This window comes from Lithobates pipiens, unplaced genomic scaffold (assembly GCF_037356315.1).
Source record: "Lithobates pipiens isolate NorthernLeopardFrog02 unplaced genomic scaffold, aLitPip1_a1.2 Scaffold_25, whole genome shotgun sequence".
NCBI classification, from domain to species: Eukaryota; Metazoa; Chordata; class Amphibia; order Anura; family Ranidae; genus Lithobates; species Lithobates pipiens.
The window spans coordinates 85,895,665-85,915,210 of NW_027507787.1; the positions used below are offsets into that span (position 1 = coordinate 85,895,665).

At 45.9% G+C, this 19,546-nt stretch overlaps 1 protein-coding gene and 1 long non-coding RNA gene across 2 annotated transcripts in view; one reads left to right on the forward strand and one right to left on the reverse strand.

The window, feature by feature from the left end:
• LOC143930356 (membrane-spanning 4-domains subfamily A member 4A-like) overlaps window positions 1-19,546 on the forward strand; it is a 431,861-nt gene that overhangs the window by 372,037 nt on the left and 40,278 nt on the right. Inside the window, exon 4 of the mRNA XM_077454620.1 lies at window positions 12,602-12,658. Coding sequence (XP_077310746.1) covers window positions 12,602-12,658 — 57 coding nt within the window. The remainder of the gene's footprint in view (window positions 1-12,601; window positions 12,659-19,546) is intronic.
• On the reverse strand, window positions 4,707-18,537 carry LOC143930357 (uncharacterized). The gene is made up of 3 exons (XR_013262764.1): window positions 18,338-18,537; window positions 13,944-14,191; window positions 4,707-5,054 (listed from the first exon to the last, which is right to left on the reverse strand). It is a non-coding gene; the product is annotated as an uncharacterized LOC143930357 (long non-coding RNA).

Consider the following 19,546-nt stretch of genomic DNA (forward strand, 5'->3'; position numbering starts at 1 on the left):
ACTGACTGTATGGAAGACACACATCTACAAAGGCCTGAATGTGCAAAGTGTCAAAGTTACTTTAACCTCCATAGCGGTAATCCCGAGTCTGGCTCGGGTTGGGATTTTAGCAACATAAGTGGTAACCCCGAGCCAGACTCGGGATCACATCGCTGGATACAGGGAGGACACAGGGAGAAGTTACTTACCTTGTCCACTGGATCCAGCGATGTCCTCCGCGCTGTGTGATTGAGCTGTCCTCTGCTCGATTCACACAGTGCCCGAGTGCCGCCGAGCTCCGTTCCCTGCGACGTTACGGCGTACGGGAGCGGAGATCGGTGCCAAATTAAAAAAAAATAAAAATACACAACACACACAGTACTGTAATCTTACAGATTACAGTACTGTATAAAAAAAGTACACACGCCCTTTGTCCCTAGTGGTCTGTGCAGTGCCCTGCATGCACTTTTATATTATAAATACTGTTTTTTCTGCCTGGAATTTGGAGATTGTCCATAGCAACCAAAAAGTGTCCTTTTTTCAGTGTTTTTGGATTTGATTACATTATTGAATAATTTTTATTATTAATTATTATATTATAAACTTTATCATACCCGGGATGTCTGCTAGACTCTGGTTTGAACAGATTTAAGAGAGTTATTCCTAAGAATTACAGGACTACAATATAAAACGCCAAATTTCCATGCAAAACAATGGTACCGCTTTTAGCACCTAAAACCAGAATTAATCATACCGCCAGGGAGGTTAAGGTTGGGGTCTGCTTTACCAGGGTTAGTTCAATCTGAAAGTTTTTTTTTTTTTTTTAGCATTGGATAGAGTGGAGAGGTATTAGAACACCTGTCAGATCCAACATATATAATGCTAAATAGTATACAAATGACCTTCATAGTCAACTATATTGCAAATGTGCACGTCTGACTTAGATATTAAGCTGGTAAACAGGGCATAGTGACATGACAGACTGTGATTTATTTATTTTTTTAACAAGAACTTTATATGGAAGTAAGAACAAATAAATCATTACAATGATATAATATAATTTTCTGAGGAGACAAGTCCCTAGGTAAAGGAAGATGAGGAAAACATACATCATATATAAACAAAAGAGCACTTCATCTAAGGTAGTAAACATGAATGATCACCAATCATCCTAGAATCATACAAACTAAAGGTGAGAATTAGTCCCGTGATTGGGTAGAATAAAAGGTTATTGACTTTGTAGCCTATCCATCCATCACATGAGACTGATCCGCACAATATGTGTGGCAATACACGGGCTGATCGCATACCATTGAAAATTCCCATCAGTACCTCTAGCCAGGGGTCATGTCCTAGGGAAAAAAGTGTGGGAACTCCCACCCAAGATCCACTCCCCCACCAAAAAAAAAAAAAAAAAATAGGACATCGGGGCACATCAAGGAACATTATGGCACATTAAGGTGCACATAGCACATCAGGGCATATTATGGGGCACATAGCACATCAGGGCACATAGCACATCAGGGCACGGGGCATATCAGGGCATGGGACACATCAGGCCACATGGCACATCAGGGCACATTATGGCACATCAGGGCACATTATGGGGCACATCAGGACACATTATGGGGCACATCAGGGCACATTATGGGGCACATAGCACATCAGGGCACGGGGCACATCAGGGCACGGGGGCACATAGCACATCAGGGCATGGGGCACATTATGGGGCACATCAGGGCACATTATGTGGCACATTGGGGCACATAGCACATCAGGGCACATTATGGGGCACATAGCACATAAGGGCATGGGGCACATCAGGGTATGGGACACATCAGGCCACATGGCACATGAGGGTATGGGGGAAATGTTGGCACATTATGGCACATCAGGGCACATTATGGGGCACATAGCACATCAGGGCACATAGCACATAAGGGTGCGGGGCACATCAGGCCACATGGCACATCAGGGCACAGGGCACATCAGGGAACATTATGGCACATTAAGGGGCACATAGCACATCAGGGCATATTATGGGGCACATAGCACATAAGGGCACGGGGCACATCGGGGCATGGGACACATCAGGCCACATGGCACATCAGGGCATGGGAAATGTTGCCACATGGGGGCACATTATGGGTCACATAGCACATCAGGGCACATTATAGCACATCAGGGCACATTATGGGGCACATAGCACATCAGGGCACATTATGGCACATCAGGGCACATTATGGGGCACATAGCACATCAAGGCACATAGCACATAAGGGCACGGGGCACATCAGGCCACATGGCACATCAGGGCATTGGCACATCAGGGCACATTATGGGGCACAGTGGGGCACATAGGACATTAGGGCAGGGGGCACATTACGGTATGGGGCACATAATGGGGCACATAGGACATCAGGGCAGGGGGCACATTATGGCATGGGGCACATAATGGGGCACAGTGGGGCACATATGACATCAGGGCAGGGGGCACATTACGGCATGGGACACATAATGGGGCACAGTGGGGCACATAGGACATCAGGGCAGGGGGCACATTACGGCATGGGGCACATCAGGGCACATAATGGGGCACAGTGGAGCACATAGGACATCAGGGCAGGGGGCACATTACAGCATGGGGCACATCAGGGCACATAATGGGGCACATAGCACACCAGGGCACATAGCACATAAGGGCATGGGGCACATCAGGCCACATGGCACATCAGGATATGGGTGAAACGTTGGCACATTATGGCACATCAGGCCACATTATGGCACATTATGGGGCACATAGCACATCAGGGCACATAGCACATAAGGGTGCGGGGGGACATCAGGCCACATGGCACATCAGGGCATGGGGCACATCAGGGAACATTATGGCACATTATGGGGCACATAGCACATCAGGGCATATTATGGGGCACATAGCACATCAGGGCACATAGCACATAAGGGCATGGGGCACATCGGGGCATGGGGCACATCGGGCCACATGGCACATCAGGGCATGGGGAAACGTTGGCACATGGGGGCACATTATGGCACATATGGGAATATTATGGGTCACATAGCACATCAGGGCACATTATGGCACATCAGGGCACATTATGGGTCACATAGCACATCAGGGCACATTATGGGACATCAGGGCTAATTATGGGGCACAAAGCACATCAGGGCACATAGCACATAAGGGCACGGGGCACATCAGGCCACATGGCACATCAGGGCATATGGCACATCAGGGCATGGGGCACATCAGGGCACATTATGGGGCACATAGCACATAAGGGCACGGGGCACATCAGGCCACATGGCACATAGGACATCAGGGCAGGGGGCACATTACGGCATGGGGCACATAATGGGGCACATAGGACATCAGGGCATGGGGCACATAATGGGGCACAGTGGGGCACATAGGACATCAGGGCAGGGGGCACATTACAGCATGGGGCACATCAGGGAACACAATGGGGCACAGTGGGGCACATAGGACATCCAGGCAGGGGGCACATTACGGCATTGGGCACATCTGGGTACATAATGGGGCACAGTGGGGCACATAGGACATCAGGGCAGTGGGCACATTACGGCATGGGGCACATAGGAAATCAGGGCAGGGGGGCACATTAGGGCATGGGGCACATAGCACACCAGGGGGCACATTATAGGGCACATTGTCATCTTACTAGGCAGTATGCAGAGTGGCACAGGAAGCGTTTGGCTGTAGTAAGTTCTCCCTTACTTCACACTAGTAATGTCCAGTTCATGAACGAATCGTTCTTTTGAATCGATTCTTTTCAGTGAACTGGATGAATTGATTCATCTGAGTGAACTGATTCGTTTGAAACAGTTCACTCTGCATTCAGTACATAGCAGAGCAGGCCTGGTGATATGATCCTAGATGAGAGAGCTCCGCCCCTCCCTGCAACCAATCAGCTGACTCAAAGCACAGTGACACTCAGGAACTGGATACAAACTTAAAACAAGAGTCAGGAGCACACAGTACACCGAGATAAAGAATCATACAAGTTACCGAGTTAAAGAATCATACAAGTTACCGAGTTAAAGAATCATATCAGTTTTTAGAACCCAGTACACTGAAAGAACCATGAGTCCCCACCAGTAAAACAATACACTAAACCAATGAGGTAGCAGCAGTGATAAGGTGGTATGGACAGCCGAGCCGGTTCACACAGGGGCGACTCAGATCCGACTTGAGGTCGCCCCTAGTCGCCTCAGGTCGGACATTTAAAAATCATTGTAAGTGAATGAGAGCCGTCTTAATGCACGCTACTGAAGTCGGTCCGACTTCAGAAGAGGTTACTGTACTACTTCAATCGGACTTGTAGGCGACTGGTACCCATTGATTTCAATGGAGTTCGCCTCCAAGTCGGATCTCCGTCTATACGGAGGCGACTCTGACAGAATTATTAGCTCTGAAGGGGGAACTCCACACCAAATTTATGAAAAAAATTTGGCGTGGGTTCCCCCTCCGAGAGCATACCAGGCCCTTAGGTCTGGTATGGATTCTAAGGGGAACCCCCTACGCTGAAAAAACGGCACGGAGGTCCCCCCCCCAGATCCATACCAGACCCTTATCCGAGCACGCTACCCGGCCGGCCAGGAAAGGGGGTGGGGACGAGCAAGCGCCCCCCCCGGTCCTTAGCCGTACCAGGCCACGAGCCCTCAACATGGGGGGGGTGCCTTGTCCCCATGTTGATGAGGACAAGGGCCTCTTACCGACAACCTGCGGGTGGGGGGCTTAAAACACAGGGTTAAAATAGTTTATTGCACAGCTCTTCCGTCTTCGGGGGTCTTCTCGCCGGACTCCTCCGCTATCTTCTGCTAGCTCTTTTACTAGCGGAGGAGCCCGGCTTTCTTCTTTATCGCCGCCCTCTTCTTCCGACTTTGCGGGTCTTGTCCCCCTCTTCGGTTCTTCTTGCCGGGCCACCGCTTCTTCTTCCAGCTCTTTTACTAGCGGTGGCCCGGTCTTCTGTCGCCGCCGCCTTCCGTTCTTCTTCTTCTTCTGGAGATGTTGACTTGACGCTCTCTCCGGCCTCAATGTGTAAATAAAAAAAATGTAAAAAACTTTAGTGCAATATATATATGCAAATATAAATATATATAAACAAGTGAACCAAGTGACTGGTGCTTTATATAATAAATAAGGTGACTTGTGCTCAAAAGTGTCCCGTTATCAAACAGTTTTCTCAGGAAAAAAATTCTTCTCATATAAATGGTGCTCAGATGCTGTGATCCTTAACCGTGCTCCTGTTGCCAATGCACTCTCCAGAGCGCTTCACCCCTCTGGGGGTATTTCGCATTCACAGTATGTGCCACTGTGTAGCAATCTGTGGCACTTGGACTCCTGCATGATGGTGTTTTTTATTGTTGTTAAATTTGGTCACCATATGAGAAAAAGAAGGGGATGCCCATAGTGTAAAACTGTTTTAAAATTTTGAATTTATTAAATATTAGTACTCACATTTAAAAGAACAAATGCAGGCGAAAAAAGAACATAAACACACTGTATTGTCAGACCGGAAGTGACGCAATGCCGTTCTACACGTTTCGTCATCAGACGTCGACTGGAACGTCCATATTGCTAGACTTTCTGTGTTTACATAGTGTGCGAAGGCTCCACTTGCACTTGCGCAGAAGGAACTACGGCGTCCATTTTGTTAGTGATTATGGAGACTGGAGACTGGATCTCTATATACATTTAACTTATCTTGGTTTCAGTTTGTCATCCTTATTAACCCAAAGGGGGCAATTTAGAACCTCATCCTTTAAAAATAGAGGGAAGTCGGGGGGCGCATGCGCGAGGCTCGGCATGGCAGACGTGCTTCCATAGAGCTCCGCACTCCCCACCGCATTACCGGATCATATCTGCGGATATAAAACGCAATCTTGTTGCAAACAGACCGGGATCGCCTCCTGATACTCCGCTGCATCTAGCGGTATGGTTCTCACGGGACCTAAGGGCAAGAACAAGCCAAAACCCATTAAAGAAGCTCTGGCCCGGGCTTCCTCTAAAATGGCGGCGAAAGTTCTAGCTAAACAGCACGCGGAATCTCCGGCGGCCTCGGATAGTGGAGAAGAGGAGGACACAGACTCTAATCTTGGCGGCTCCCCACCCCTACCCTCCACAGGTATGTCGCAAACCGCATTCCTGAAACACATGGAATCCATGCTTCAGAAAGCTCTCAAGAACACTTCAGAGCAAATAACAGACAGGCTCTCACGTGAAATTCGTGAGATAGGCCAACGCACCGCTGACTTAGAGACGAGGGTGGACGACATGGAGCTTACCCTCCAAGAACATTCCCAGGACTTCTCTGTGCTCAGGGAGGAGAATGCCACATTGTTATCCCGCTTAGAGGATGCCGAAAACCGATCCCGTAGGTCCAACTTGCGCCTACGTGGCATTCCTGAATCAATTGACGATATTCAATCCTTTACGACCGCTCTGATTCAGGAGCTTTCACCCTCCATTCCCATCGAACGCCTCGAATTTGACAGAATTCACCGAGCCCTCACACGCCGCCAACCCGACGGTCCTCCTCGAGACATCATTATTAAGTTGCACTTCTTTCGTACGAAAGAACAACTGCTTAACGCCGCTCGCCAGAAGGAGGAACTGACTTTCCAAACCCACAAATTCCAGCTCTTCTCCGATCTGGCTCCTTTGACTATCTCAAAACGCCGTGCTATGAAACCCCAGTTGCAAGTTTTACTACAACACCAAATCAAATATACCTGGAGGTTTCCCTTTGCTCTGCAATTTACCCACCTGGGCCAGCAGCACGCCTGCTCTTCCCCTGAAGCCCTTCAACACCTTCTGGAATCGCTTCGTTTGACCCCATCGGCATAACCTTCGGAGACAGCCTTGCCTCGGACCCCCGCCCGGTCCACGGCTCATCCATATACGGCTACGCCTAAACGCGCATCACTGGACCCGGCGTCGGTCCGCAAAGGGACTCCATCACGTCGGCATGAAGACCCGTTTCTCAGTCCGAAGTCTCGGATCCCACGTTGATCTGGTTCCGTGAACACTGTTGTCTTTCTTTCTTCCACCTTCCTCATCCGTTCGAGAAGCTCGGTGTGTTTCCCCTGTGTCCGAAGGTTCCAGTAATGTTTAACCGTCTTGTAACCGTTGGTCATGACACTGGACCCTATCTGCCTTGATCTCTCATTTTTCAGTTTTTTTTTACTTTACTTACTTACATTTAATTTTCTTAATTGCCTTTTTTGCTATTGTTTTTGTCTGTTTTCAGCAGAAAACTCAGGGGCCCACACCGATGTCTGGTCATAGTACCCGGATTGAGGCGACCCGAACGAATGGCACGCCCCTTTGGGGCCCTCGTTTTAGGTCCAGTCCTTCTTGGTTTGTTTGTATTTTGTTTATTAATTCTCCTAAACAAGTTCGTTACATGCATAACAGTTTTAAACTTCGTTCCTGCAATAGATAAGCACACTCAGCGAGCAACGTTTGCTTTACTTTGTGGCTTCGTCCAGATGCCTCGGACGGCTTGTCCGTTCGTTCATAATCCAATGTGTTTAGATACTTGCTGTTTTTTCAATGGGGGCCCTATGCATCACAGTCTTAGCTTATGTGTTCATGGCAACCCATCTTAGTTCACCTGTTTTAGTTTTAATGTGACGACTCATGTGTTTGATCCGTCTGCGGTGGGGAGCTGTCACTGCTCCCCCACCTTACAGCGTTCTTCCTCTGTGGCCGTTTTTTGTTGGCTGCAGGGTTGGCACGCTATTTAGTCGGGCTATATAGTAGTCCTGCTATATTTCTTCATTGTAATGTTATGACCTACGCCTATTCTTCTCTACTTATTCCTCTCTCTTTCTGTCCCCTCTTCTTCTTCTCTTCTTCTTACTGCCTTCTTACTTTCTTCCCCTGGTCGGGTTGTCCACCACTATCTCCCACTATATTTCGATAAGTTCCTCATGCCGTCCCAATGGCCCCCTTAAACATTCTCTCCCTTAATGTTAAGGGACTAAATTCTCCAAATAAAAGAGTCAAGGCCTTCCGCACCTTCGTCTCACTGAAAGCCGATATTGTGGCTCTACAGGAGACTCACTTCTCCATCAATAATACCCCTAAATTTTTCAGTTTCCGTTACCCCCAAGTGTACACTGCCTCTGCTGACTCTAAGCACAGAGGGGTCTTGCTGGCCTTCCACTCTTCCTTGCCCTTTAAAGTGACCACTGAAATCAAAGATCCAGCCGGCCGCTATATTATATTGGTTGGCTTCCTACAGGATGTGGAGACGACCTTGGTTTCCTATTACGCCCCCAATACTAACCCTCTCCCGTTTTTTTCGCATCTACTGCAGGTTATTAGAACACACGTCAAGGGTACGCTTTTCATGTGTGGTGATTCTAATCTAGCTCTCCACCCACATCTGGATAGATCCCCATACTCTCCAGACCATTACTCCCCCTCATCACAACTACGTAAACTCTTTCAACAATTTTCTCTTTTGGATACGTGGAGGGAATGTAATCCTCTAAAGAAAAACTACACTTATTACTCTTACCCACATAACTCCTTCTCCAGAATTGACCATATCCTTGTCCCGGTCTCATCCGCTCCAATCCTTCAACGCTCAATTATACACCCCATCACGTGGTCAGACCATTGTGCTGTGATCACCACGGTCTCCTCACTATTATCTCGCCCTACCACGAACACATGGTGCATGAATGAATCACATCTAACCAATCAGTCCTATTGTCTCGATATTCAATCCGCTCTTGATGACTATTTACTACACAATGTCACCCCTGATATTTCACCAACCTTGCTTTGGGAAGCGCATAAACCGGTAATCAGAGGCACTTGCATCTCTGTTGCCACCCACATTAAACGTATTAAAAACTCTAAAATACATCAATTAGAATCGGATTTTCATCACTATTTTTTATTGTTTCAGAAATCTCCCTCAGCCACTAATAGGAAACTTCTAGAGAAGACCAAGCTGGAGTTGGACCTGCTCTTGGCCGAATCGGCGGACAAATCCATCCGCCGGTCCAGCCACAGGATCTACACCAAGGCCAACAAGCCTGATACTTTCCTGGCTCTTCGCCTAAGTAGACCAGATGATCATGCCCTTTGGTCCAATTATAGGCCAATCTCTCTTTTAAATTTGGACGTGAAAATCTTAGCTAAAATTCTTGCCCTTAGGCTCAACCCAATTATTGGGGGTTTGATTCATAACGACCAAGTAGGTTTTATTCCCCGTAGACAGGCCAGTGATAATATTCGTAGGATTATCCTCTTGCAACACATAGCAAAATCCCGTAAGATCCCTATGCACCTTTTATCACTAGACATCAGAAAAGCCTTTGACACTGTCTCATGGCCTTATCTCCACTACATCCTGGCTCGCTGGGGCTTCGGCCCCAATTTTCTACAATGGGTGAGCGCCCTGTATACCCATCCACAAGCCTATGTGAAGTATTCTGGCTATAGTTCAGCGTGCTTCCCCATCCGAAGAGGTACAAGGCAGGGCTGCCCCTTATCCCCATTAATATTCGCTTTAGTAATAGAACCTCTCGCAGCCCTAATTAGATCTAATCCAGACATTCATGGTCTAGACATAGCCTCCACTTCCCACAAACTTTGCCCATTTGCCGACGACGCTCTTTTATTTGTTACTTCCCCACATATTTCCCTACCTAATCTTCATCTACTCTTAACAAAGTTCGCTAGGATCTCAGGATTGGAGGTTAACCAGGCGAAGTCCAAAGCCCTTAATGTATCTCTTTCTATTGATGAATTGAAACGCATACAGAGCAACTTTCCCTTTCAATGGTCCCCTTTATCAATCCCATATTTGGGCATCAAACTAACTAGTGATCCCACCCAGCTGTTTCAATCCAACTATCTGCCTATGTTAAAGCACTTGTCCTCCTTGCTTAATAACTGGTTACCCCTCCACGTCTCCTGGTTGGGACGAATTGCTGCTGTGAAGATGTCCCTGTTACCCAAGCTCCTGTATCTTTACAGAGTCCTTCCTGTTACAGTACCTTCCTATTTCCACAGGGCGATCCAGAGTCGGGTGTATAAATATATATGGGGCACCAAGACCCCCCGTATCTCTAGAACCACTTTACTTCGCAGTACACTTAATGGGGGATTGGGAGTTCCCAACTTTCTCCAATACTATCACTCTGCCCAACTGGCACAACTTACCTTGTATCATGCGAAGACGGAAATCCCACTCTGGGTCGCCTTGGAGGCTATAGATTTGCACCCTATCTCCATTGCCAACGTCCTGTGGCTCCCTGCTTCGGCTAGGGGCATGGTCACTAACCCCCTAACCCAACATTCTTTACGCATCTGGGATAAGTTATGTAAGTCCTTTAAGTTACTCACGCCTTACCTGCCCTTACTCTCGTTGATAGGTCAACCGTTATTTTATCCGGCCTTCTCTCACCCAGTTTCCTTTCAGGCCTGGACTCAGGCCGGCCTGATTCGAATACGTGATTTTATTTCTAATGGCGCCATCACACCTTTCCCAGTTCTACAGACGCAGACCCACATCCCTTCACGGGAGTGTTTTAGATACCTCCAAATATCCCATTTTATTCAAACAATTCTGGGCTCTCATAGGGTAGTGAGCAACCTTTCCATATTCGAGAATATCTGTGACTCGGATCCTCATGCGCCGGGTATCATCTCTACCCTCTATATGCACCTTATTTCTTCCCCCTCCCCGCTACCATCCTATGCCGCTGCTTGGTCTAGAGATTTATCTAAGGATTGGGACTCGGGGGACTGGACAGAGATATGGTCAACTACTAAAATGTCATCGCAGAATGTGGTGGCATTAGAAGCCAGTTACAAAGTCCTTATGAGGTGGTACCTGGTTCCCGTAAGGATTGCTAAATACACTCCAACCTCGTCTCCCAACTGTTTTCGCGGATGTGATGCAGGGGGTACCCACCTTCACATATGGTGGACATGCCCTGCGATAGAACGCTTTTGGGCACGTATTTTCCAAATGGCCTCCACCTTGTTTAATATAACCCTTGTTCCGGATCCCGCTCATGCATTGCTTAATCTCCCCCCACACGACCTCACTAGGGCACAGTTGCGTCTTTTTCTTCAGCTCACCACTGCCGCCAAACAGACTATTGCGAAGGCTTGGAAGTCCCCTTTCGTGAATATTGTGGAAGTTAAAAACAGAGTCACTTTGGCTATGATACACAGTAAAATCGAAGCTACCACTTTAGATAAGATCCCCCGACACCTTAAAATTTGGCGCCCCTGGGCAGATCACTTTCTTCCTCCAGATTTTGATAGCCGTCTCCTAGAGCCTTGACCCTATTTCTTTTTTTTTCTTTTTCTTTTTTGGAGCGGAGGGCTGCTCTCTTTTTTTTTTTTTTTTTTTTGTTGTTTTTTCTCAGTTTTTTCCCTTTTTTTTCCATTTTTCGTGGAGATGGTGGACGGCCTGGCCAGCTCTATTTCTTTCCCAACTATGCTTGTTCTCTCTTTTTCTTTCTCCTCTCTCTTTTTCTCTCCCTTTAGTCTTTATTCCTCTTTTATTTTTAGTCCCCTCTTCACTCTTTCCCCTGTCCTTTCCCCCAACCTACTATGCCCTCCTCTTTCACTAACTGTTCTGCTTATGATGGCATGTAATACACATTATGTACCCATTACTGTTGCCCGGATTGCTTGGGCAGAGTATCCCTGCTTTGTGTATTGGTTATAGCTTTCAAATTCACAATCATTTCCCTCCCCCATGGATGCTATCGGTTGATTTTTGTCTCATTTTAAGGGGGAGTCAAAGGTACAACTTATACTTCAATACTTGACCGTGTCTTTTTTATTACTCTAATGCTCTGCTGGGATGTACTTTTATGTCTATAATATCTGTAACTGTGCCTGTTACTTATTCTTGATTATTGTCAATAAAATATTTGAAAAGAAAAATAGAGGGAAGTCACTAGCAGGAAACCCATGTGTAGCAGTTAAGCACAGGCTGGGGCTCAAACACACATAAATACATAATACAGTTTAAAGTACATCTTACTTCGCCGTGGGGCAAATTAGGGACATATATTCCCAGCTTCATTGGGTTTAGCCAAGAAAACATTTGTACCCTCTTCTATAGATATAACCTGCAGAGGGTATAACATGACATTATTGGTCTATAAGAGCAGTGCCATACCTACCGTAACATTTTCTTTCCAAACGAATGCTCTGTGCACGGATCTTGTAGCCTTCATTCTGGGACCCCCTGTTATGTGTAACTGCCAAGTGCTATCAGTTTTAGGTGGATTAATGTCGGAAGCATTTGTGCAAGCAAAATGTCACCGTATTTTTTCTAAGAGATAAGTTTCTGTATCATCAGCTCCATCTAGTGGCAAAATGCAGCATTGTTTTCTGTTTGAGGTATTTCAGAAAACTATACTGCATTTTGGCCACTAGATGGAGCCGACAGTACAGGAATGTCTCCAGTTAAATACAGTACAATGAAATTTTGTTCAGTTTGCACAAATGCTTCTGACATTTGTGCGTAGAATGTTTTAGAACGTGTAGACGTGATCTTTTTTTAATATTTTTATTTTTATTTTACAGTACATCATTGCCGCATCTCTGACACTTGCCGCTCAGAAAAAACCCAATATCTGCTTGGTGAGTTTTTTTTTCTTTTCATTTTCTAAGCAGTCGGAAAGTAACATTGCTATAAGATGAGTATAAACTTTCTCCAAACGTTGAAAAAAATCTATTTATAGTTGGTAGTGTTGCGCTGAACACCCCCTGGTTCAATTCGCACCAGAACTCCCAAAAATGGAAAAAGTTTGGATCTGAACAGCGAACCATATTAAAGTCTATGGGACCCAAACTTGAAAAATCAAAAGTATCCATTTTGAAGGCTTATCTGCAAGTTATTGATACCCATAAAAATAGTGTGGGGGGTGGGGTACTGCCCTGGGGATCAATGCAAAAATGTTTTAAAAAAATATATAATTTTTAAATGAGCAGTGGTTTTAATGTTGCTTAAAGTGAAACAATAAAAATTAAAAATTCCTTTAAATATAGTGCTGGGGGGATCCCCTTAGTCTGCCTGTAAAGTGACACATCTGTGCCATGTATAGAACCTACTGTAGCAAAACTGATATATAAAGAAAAAAAATAAAGTTTAAATAGATTTTCCCGACTGCAAGCTTTCTTGAAAAAAAAAAACATTGCCGATAATACACAAAGTGTCGATAATACACAAAGCGCCCCCCCCCAAAAAAAAATGTATACCAGACCCTTAGGTCTCGTATGGAGTTTTTTTTTTTAAACGTGCCCCCCCCCCCCCCCCCCAATGTCCATACCAGACCCTTATCTGAGCATGCAGCACTCCCCCCCCCACCCTCCTGAACCATACCAGGCCACATGCACTCAACATAGGAGACTGGATCGAACAGGTCCCCCCACCCCAAAGCAATCCCTCCTATGTGTAAACACTGAAGCAACATCAGAACATCACGTCCGGTTTAGTTGGCTGCCAATGGCGGCGATTAAAAAAAAAAAATGACAGTATTAACAATCACCGTTTTTGACGATCTAAATACTTTAAAGTGCAAAAAGTTAAAGTGAAAATCAGCAGCTGAACACCATAACCAAGATACTAGGCACAAAAAAAATGAAAGAAAAAAGTGCAGCGCCTAATCTATGAATATTACTATGACCATTGAGCAAAAAAAAGTGCAAAAAAAATGTGCCAAAAAACCTGTGAAAGTATCTGCACAAATATTATTAAAGATAAACCAAACATAAAAAATTATATAAAAAAAAATATTGCAAAAATATATATATAAATTGTCCAGTGTATGTGTAGTGATATCTGAGACTTGATCGTTCAATCAAATTAAATTTGACCACATGGACCCATCACCTCTAAAAACACCGCTTATAGATGGAGGCTTACCAGATCCCCAGTGACCCCCCTGCTAGGGGAGGTCAAACTGCACGAATTGGATCACAGATCCCACCATAGACGTCCAGATATTCGGATGCCAGAGATTGTCCCAATCTGTTCGGATGTTACACAATCTTCGGATGCCAGAGATTGTCCCGATCTGTTCGGATGTTACACAATCTTCGGATGCCAGAGATTGTCCCGATCTGTTCGGATGTTACAGAATCTTCGGATTCACACAGCTGCTCTCAGCAAGCCTACAAACGAAGTATCACCATGAAAAAAAAAGTGAGCCAAATCGTGTGATATGGTTTTAACGAAAAATTTATTAGAGCCAAATGCTCAAGCACACTTGAAACGACTCCAGCGAGTCACAGGAAAAACACACAAGTGCCGTTTAAAAACAAACAAAAATGCTAGCAAAATAAAAATAAAAAACTCAACAAGAGTTTAAAATGCGATCGCATATGCGCAATAGGTATGAGCATGGCTTTTTGCTCAATGGTCATAGTAATATTTATAGAATTCTAGCACTAAACCTTCTCTGTAACTCTAACCTGGTAACCATAAAAAGTTTTACAGCGTCTATGGAGATATGTAGGTACTGTAGTTTGTCTCCATTCCTTGAATGTGCGCAATGTCAAAGCATGATATGTTTGGTATCTTTTTACTCGCCGTAACATCATCTTTCACATTCTACCAAAAAATTGGGCTAACTTTACTGTTTTCATTTTTTTAATACATGAAACTGTCTTTTTTTCCCCAAAAATTGCGTTTGAAATGACATAAAATATTGCAACGATCGCCATTCTAGGGTCTCTGTTAAAAAAAAAAAATAATATATATATATATATATATATATATATATATATATATATAATGTTTGGAGGTTCTAAGTAATTTTCTAGAAAAAAGTATGGATTTTAACTCGTAAGCAACAAATGTCAGAAATAAACTTAGGCATGAAAGGGAAAAGCTTCAAATAGACCATCAAAGTCAAATGTCAAAAATGTCATATAATTGAAAAGAAAAAGTAAGGTAGATTGTTGACTGCCTGTCTAAATAAAAATAGGTAATTAACAAATCAGTAAAGCAAAAGTACATTTCAATGGGTCTGGAGCACAACCCTGTAAGTACCACATAAGAACTGATAAAAGGGAAAGGGTCATGAAAAAGGAGTAAGAAAATAGAAGACGTAAAGAAAAGGGAAGAAATACAGCGGGAGTAAAGGGTAAGTTTGATAGAGGTAGTGAAGCTTCAACCGAATGAAGGGTGATGAAAGGGTAAATGAAGTATTATTACCATTGCAATAGTAAAGTGGCATCAAAGTTTGGAGGTAAACAATGTTTAACCAAAGTTTTTCAAATTTGCAGATCCGATTATTGGTTCTGTGAATGGTTTTGGCTACAATCAGATTTTGAGTTTTCCATGCCTTATGCCGCGTACACACGGTCAAACTGTATGACGTACTTAGTCTGGCAGAAAAGTATGCCAGACTGTCCGTCGGAATTTCCGAACGGGCTACTTGCCCACACACGGCACTTTTTGAGCGGACTAATATGGCGTACTAAGTCCGCCGTACTATCCGCCCTACTTTTGAAATGAACGGACTCGCCCACACACGTCCGCTCATTTCGAGTGCGTCTCCAGGTAGGCGGGGCCCGCGTAGGAGACGTCGCTGGCCCTGCCGCATGGTATGGACTTAAAGGGGAACCCCAATGCCGAAAAAAAATCGGCGTTGGGGTTCCCCCCAAGTCCACAGCAGACCCTTGTCCGAGCACGCTACCCTGCTGGCCAGGAAAGGGGGGCGAGCGAGCGCCCCCCCCTCCTTAGCCGTACCAGGCCGCGTGCCCTCAACATGGGGGGGGTGCCTTGGGGAAGGGGGGGCCGCGCGGCCCCCCCACCCCAAAGCACCTTGTCCCCATGTTGATGAGGACAAGGGCCTCTTCCCGACAACCCTGGCCGTTGGTTGTCGGGGTCTGCGGGCGGGGGGCTTATCGGAATCCGGGAGCCCCCTTTAATAAGGGGGCCCCGAATACCAGCCCCCCACCCTATGTGAATGAGTATGGGGTACAATGTACCCCTACCCATTCACCTGTAAAAAAAAAGTACAAAAAAAACACAACACACGAGATAAAATACTTTATTGCACAGCTCCGGGGGTCTTCTGTCTTCGGGGGTCTTCTCGCCGGACTCCTCCGCTATCTTCTTGTAGCTCTTTTGCTAGCGGAGGAGTCCGGCTTTCTTCCTCGCCGCCGGCCTCTTCTCCCGACTTCAGGGGTCTTGTCCCCCTCTTCGGTTCTTCATGGCTTTATGTCACATGGGTTGGTCACATGGGTTGATGTCACATGGGGACTGTGACATCGTAAGGGGCGGGGTCACCATGTGACACCAACCCATGTGACATAAAGCCATGTGACACCGCCCCTTGTCCCTATATAAGTGGCCGCGCAGTGCGTCCCTGGCATTGTGGCCGGAGAGAGCGTCGAGTCAACATCTCCTGGAGAAGAAGAAGAAGAAGAAGAACGGAAGGCGGCGGCGATGACGACAGAAGACCGGGCCACCGCCTGTAAAAGAGCTATAAGAAGGCGCGGTGGCCCGGCAGAAGAACCGAAGAGGGGGACAAGACCCCCGAAGTCGGGAGAAGAGGCCGGCGGCGAGGAAGAAAGCCGGACTCCTCCGCTAGTAAAAGAGCTACAAGAAGATAGCGGAGGAGTCCGGCGAGAAGACCCCCGAAGACGGAAGACCCCCGGAGCTGTGCAATAAAGTATTTTATCTCGCGTGTTGTGGTTTTTTTTGTACTTTTTTTTTACAGGTGAATGGGTAGGGGTACATTGTACCCCATACTCATTCACATAGGGTGGGGGGCCGGTATCCGGGGGCCCCCTTATTAAAGGGGGATCCCGGATTCCGATAAGCCCCCCGACCACAGACCCCGACAACCAATGGCCAGGGTTGTCGGGAAGAGGCCCTTGTCCTCATCAACATGGGGACAAGGTGCTTTGGGGTGGGGGGGCCGCGCGCCCCCCCCCTTCCCCAAGGCACCCCCCCATGTTGAGCGCACGCGGCCTGGTACGGCTCAGAAGGGGGGGGGCGCTCGCTCACCCCCCTTTCCTGGTCGGCCGGGTAGCGTGCTCGGACAAGGGTCTGTTGTGGACTTGGGGGGGACCCCACGCCGATTTTTTTCGACGTTGGGGTTCCCCTTTAAGTCCATACCAGGCGGCGGGGCCCGCGACGTCTCCTTCGCGGGCCCCGCCTACCTGGAGACCTGCTCGAAATGAGCGGACTTTTCTCCGGGCGGGAAAAGTCCGCTCATTTCAAAAGTACGGCGGACTGGCATACACACGGCCGGATTGTCCGCCGAAATGCGAGTACGACGGACAGAATTTCGAAAAAACAAAATTCTTAGTACGCCGGACTGCACGCTGAAAAAGTCCGCTGAAGCCCACACACCAGCGGATTGTCCGCTGAAATGTGTTTCAACGGACTAAGTATGCCATACAGTCCACTCGTGTGTACGCGGCATTAGCTATGGTTTGTTTTGCGGCTGTTAAGAGCTGTAAAAGAAGGCAAAATTAGCAGTGCATTGGTCCAATTCTCTGATTTCCCTAGTCATATTGTCTGTAATATGATCTGAAGTCTGTTTAAAGTGGTTGTAAACTCACAATAAGAAAAAAACCTGCATACGGCATAATGAGCTAGTATGCATAGCATACTAGCTCATTATGAATTACTTACCTTAGATTGAAGCCCCCGCATCGGTCCTCGTACACCGCTCCGGCCGGCGACATCGCTCCCGGAGTTACTTCCAGTTATCGTGGGCGATTACATCACTCCCGCGCATGCTGGCAACAGCACATTCACTAAAGCAAGGGCACGTACATACCATTGCTTCAATGCGCATGTGCCGATGATGTCGGCACATGCAGATACAGCGGATATCTCCTAAACCATGCAGGTTTAGGAGATATTCGGGGTAGCTACAGGTAAGCCTTATTATAGGCTTACCTGTAGCAAAAAGTGGTTGTAAAGGGTTTACAACCACTTTAAGGGCTTTGTGAAGCATTTTCTCAAATTACCTCAGTCCAGTAGAATGAGCAGGGTCAGTAGAAGATGTAAATTATGGTGCTCCATCAACTCTACACATTAACGTAGTTGATTCATATATATTCTCACATATACCACATAAAAATTACAAAAACACATGAACAAGAGTAAGTGAAATCGATCAATCGCTGTTGCTAGAAATTAATCAAACAATTCCTATGCTCAAAGCAAAGCAGAAGCTGAGAAGGTAAACTAGTCCATAAAAGGGCCGTAGTGGGTGACTAAAGTGGGTATAGATGGAAAATAAGTGCACTTCACACAAACTCCTCCACACTCCCACAGGGGGTTAAACTCACCAGAGATTCAAATATAATGAGCCTTACTCCAACTGTCAGCACAGTCGCTTCTGATTTACATTTCGGTCCTCCAGTAATAAACAGAAGATAGTGTTGAACCCACACTTTCACTCCAAATTTATACCTCCGTTAGTCAGCAATAGCAGCAGCACATAGAAAAAAATAAGCTCCACATCGAGTAGATCCTTTATATTTCAATTTATTCTGCAGTAGGCACTTAACATAGCCAATGAATCGTTACACAGTTAAAAATGCCAAGCACAGCGGATCCCACAGCAGATCACACAGCCAGGTAGCATACGGTAATGTCCGCCAGCCCTACTCCATTTGAGTTATTTATTGCACTAATCCAGCAAATACCTGAACTGATATTTAGCTCGCAGCAGGGTTTCTATTCCATAGCTGTGTTTGTCCGGGTCTCAGCGTGCAAAGGAAGCCAATCCCTGACTGGTTTAGTCACTACAACTTTGTCAAAGGGACGTGGCTTAACGGCGTGGCGTTCCGGGTTAAAATGTCAATTAATCCCACCCTCTAGCTAGCACCTAACCAATCACTCCTCCCAAACCCTCCAACCTATCGGATACAAGGGTGGGCGGAGACAGTTCCAGCCGTCAGGCTGTGGATCTTCTGCACAGAGAAAACATCCGCTCCCCATGCAGTTTAAATATACAACACATGTTTTAATATACAGTGTTTCTTTCATTTCTTTGAATGGTGATAAGAGCCATCTAAAAAACATCAGCAATCACAGTAGTGAAACTATAATATAATTAAATAAATAAATAATACCGGCGTATAATCACCTCAGGTGAAAGGCAACCAGAAAGGGGAAATATTCATAAGGGCAGCTACATAATGAAGCATCATACCATACTACGCTTTATATGTAATATACTGCTTATTAATTTTTAGTATTTTATTTTTGATAAGCAGTATATTACATATAAAGCGTAGTATGGTATGATGCAGGTTGGGCAGCAGTATATTCGCTTCAATGGTGACTGTGACAGGCAGGAGGTGGACAAGGTACAGCTTAATTGCGGTCGGATTTGTGGTCATTTCAAGACTGCTTCATTATGTAGCTGCCCTTATGAATATTTCCCCTTTCTGGTTGCCTTTCACCTGAGGTGATTATACGCCGGTATTATTTATTTATTTAATTATATTACTTATATTAAATATAGTTAATTATATATATATATATATATA